Source organism: Malaya genurostris, chromosome 2 (assembly GCF_030247185.1).
Source record: "Malaya genurostris strain Urasoe2022 chromosome 2, Malgen_1.1, whole genome shotgun sequence".
Classification (NCBI taxonomy): domain Eukaryota; kingdom Metazoa; phylum Arthropoda; class Insecta; order Diptera; family Culicidae; genus Malaya; species Malaya genurostris.
Genome location: NC_080571.1, coordinates 101,076,488 through 101,079,571, shown reverse-complemented (window position 1 = coordinate 101,079,571; position 3,084 = coordinate 101,076,488). Strand labels below are relative to the sequence as shown.

Genomic DNA, 3,084 nt, shown 5'->3' with positions numbered 1-3,084 from the left:
TAATGCTATTGCTAATGCTATTGCTAATGCTATTGCTAATGCTATTGCTAATGCTATTGCTAATGCTATTGCTAATGCTATTGCTAATGCTATTGCTAATGCTATTGCTAATGCTATTGCTAATGCTATTGCTAATGCTATTGCTAATGCTATTGCTAATGCTATTGCTAATGCTATTGCTAATGCTATTGCTAATGCTATTGCTAATGCTATTGCTAATGCTATTGCTAATGCTATTGCTAATGCTATTGCTAATGCTATTGCTAATGCTATTGCTAATGCTATTGCTAATGCTATTGCTAATGCTATTGCTAATGCTATTGCTAATGCTATTGCTAATGCTATTGCTAATGCTATTGCTAATGCTATTGCTAATGCTATTGCTAATGCTATTGCTAATGCTATTGCTAATGCTATTGCTAATGCTATTGCTAATGCTATTGCTAATGCTATTGCTAATGCTATTGCTAATGCTATTGCTAATGCTATTGCTAATGCTATTGCTAATGCTATTGCTAATGCTATTGCTAATGCTATTGCTAATGCTATTGCTAATGCTATTGCTAATGCTATTGCTAATGCTATTGCTAATGCTATTGCTAATGCTATTGCTAATGCTATTGCTAATGCTATTGCTAATGCTATTGCTAATGCTATTGCTAATGCTATTGCTAATGCTATTGCTAATGCTATTGCTAATGCTATTGCTAATGCTATTGCTAATGCTATTGCTAATGCTATTGCTAATGCTATTGCTAATGCTATTGCTAATGCTATTGCTAATGCTATTGCTAATGCTATTGCTAATGCTATTGCTAATGCTATTGCTAATGCTATTGCTAATGCTATTGCTAATGCTATTGCTAATGCTAATTCCACTGTTGTAAGAAACATGCGTATATTACAAATATTTCGTTAAATGTTATCAATATTCAGCGATTTTTAGATGTAAAAATCAAAACAGTTCGAACTAAATCAGATATGCTCATGCCTATTTTTCACATGAAACTGAAATTGCTATGTCGGCGTTAGAATTTGGAAGCCTTATATTGCTCCCTTACATTGCTCCCTTGCATTGCTTTGCTGGCATGAATACTGCGATTCCCACGATTATTTTCAGCATTTTTGCTAGAAGCCAAAACTAACCCAGTTTCAACCCCAACTTCAGTCTATTTCATACGGAGCTGAACTGAGTTTTTGCTTCAAGCGAATATGTCATAATAGTTGAAACGCAAGCGTTTAGTTCTTTGCAGTTGGAGGCAATTCAGGGAAAACGTATGATTATGTTCCGCACGTTATTCTTCTATCTATGAAGAACGAATCCCAAAAAAATATTCAAAAGTAGTTTCTCGGTGACCTGTCATTCGAAATGAAAAAGAATGTAATTAAAATGTGGAAGGTTGAATAATAATAATATAGATTGGGGAGACAATATTGGAGTGGTACTAAAATTGAAATATAAATTACTTCACTGTTTCATCTGTTTTCGATTCAACACACTACGAATTAATTTACATAGTAATTGAAGAAAATCACTTGAATGGTTGATGCACTGTGCATGCCCATCGTGTTTTGAGAACCGTATGCAATATTGTTTTTCGAGAGTGATTTACATTGATAGAAAATTAATGCAAGCTTTGTTTCAAAGTCTCAGACTTTAACTGCTTAAATTGTTCTTGTTTCGATTTTCTATAACCTTTGCAACAAACTGTACAAATTTGACTTAATATTTTATATTAGTGCGTTGCAAATGATAAAGCATACGACTTTTGAAACGAACTCTTCCATTTATTTACATACTTATAGAGAACACATGAATTGGTCGTAATTAAAAATCCTTCCTCCGCTTAAGAACGGTTATTGACACGGTTTGAGATGCGGTTGGAGATTCGGTTCGGAATGCTGGGCATGGCAGGAACTTCTGGTGCGGCTGGTGCTTCCGGAGCGGCTGGGGCTTCTGGGGTTTCCGGAGCTTCTGCGGCTGGGGTTTCTGGGGCAGCTGGTGCTTCTGGGGCAGCTGGTGCTTCTGGCATTTCTGGCATCCCTGGCATCTCGGGCATTGCTGGCATCTCAGGAACCTCCGGCAGCTGAGGGGCGGCGTGGATAGCTGTAAAACCAAAGCGATTTTTAACATGGTTTTAACATTTAAGTGTTGATGACAAACGCCAACTTACCAACGGCGACCAGCAGGAGAGCGAAGGCTGTTAGTTTGAACATGTTGAATGGAGTTTGAAGACTAGTTGTACTTCGGTTAGTAACTTCAAGTGACTGATGTGGATGTGACAGACTGGGAAAGCTTTTATACAAATTCGAGTACGATTTGAGTAATGAGGCAGGTTTTATCGGGCGAACAATTAAACGAAGGTAATTTTCCTATTGTGTTAGCATGGAGTTGCACTGATAACTCTTGGTTCAGGAATTTCAATTAGGTAAGTGTCTTCAAGTGCAATAGAAATCGTGCATTCTTCATGCCTAATGATGGGCGCATTCATTCGATTGAACGGAAAAGGTCAACATGAAAACTGATATTAGACTTATTCGTTATTTTTATCAACAACTTGCTTAGAATTAGACTATCATTTAGTTCGGATTGGTAATATTGTTTATGCTGAAATTGGATAAATTGGAAATAGTTTTTCATATTCAATCCATCCAAAGTATAGATGTTTGAGTTTATGGTTATGTTGTTTAATCGTGCTAAGCTATCGTTTGTCTTTGAAATACGGGTTCTTTTCCCTAAACATGTAAATACATGCGATGAGCTACCACTTGGAGATTTTTTGAGTTCCGAGGTTTTCATCATCAGTTAAAATATCATTCACATTAGCATATGCTAATGATTTTCGGGCAACTCCGTCGGCAGATGCGTTAGATTAAATGATTCCAATTTGACATTTTTGTTTTTTTAACTCCGGTTTTAACCTGATTGTGGTCGTTGATCGGACATTTTTTTTTTGTTCTAAAATATTAACCAAATTCACATAGCAATGGTCAGTGTTTGAAACTACATATTGTTTACTGCTCTATTAAGTTGATTGAAATATCAGCCCTTATTTGTTTATTTATTTATTTTTACCAGTATTC

General features: G+C 36.0%; 1 protein-coding gene across 1 annotated transcript; it reads right to left on the bottom strand.

Annotated features, from left to right (window-relative positions):
• Positions 1 to 1,767: 1,767 nt before the first annotated feature.
• LOC131429933 (uncharacterized) lies at positions 1,768 to 2,295 on the bottom strand. Its single transcript, XM_058594465.1, has 2 exons — positions 2,175 to 2,295; positions 1,768 to 2,107 (listed from the first exon to the last, which is right to left on the bottom strand). Exons 1-2 carry the CDS (start codon positions 2,215 to 2,217, stop codon positions 1,848 to 1,850), a joined length of 303 nt encoding a protein of 100 aa, XP_058450448.1. The 5' UTR covers positions 2,218 to 2,295; the 3' UTR covers positions 1,768 to 1,847.
• Between the last annotated feature and the right edge of the window lie 789 nt (positions 2,296 to 3,084).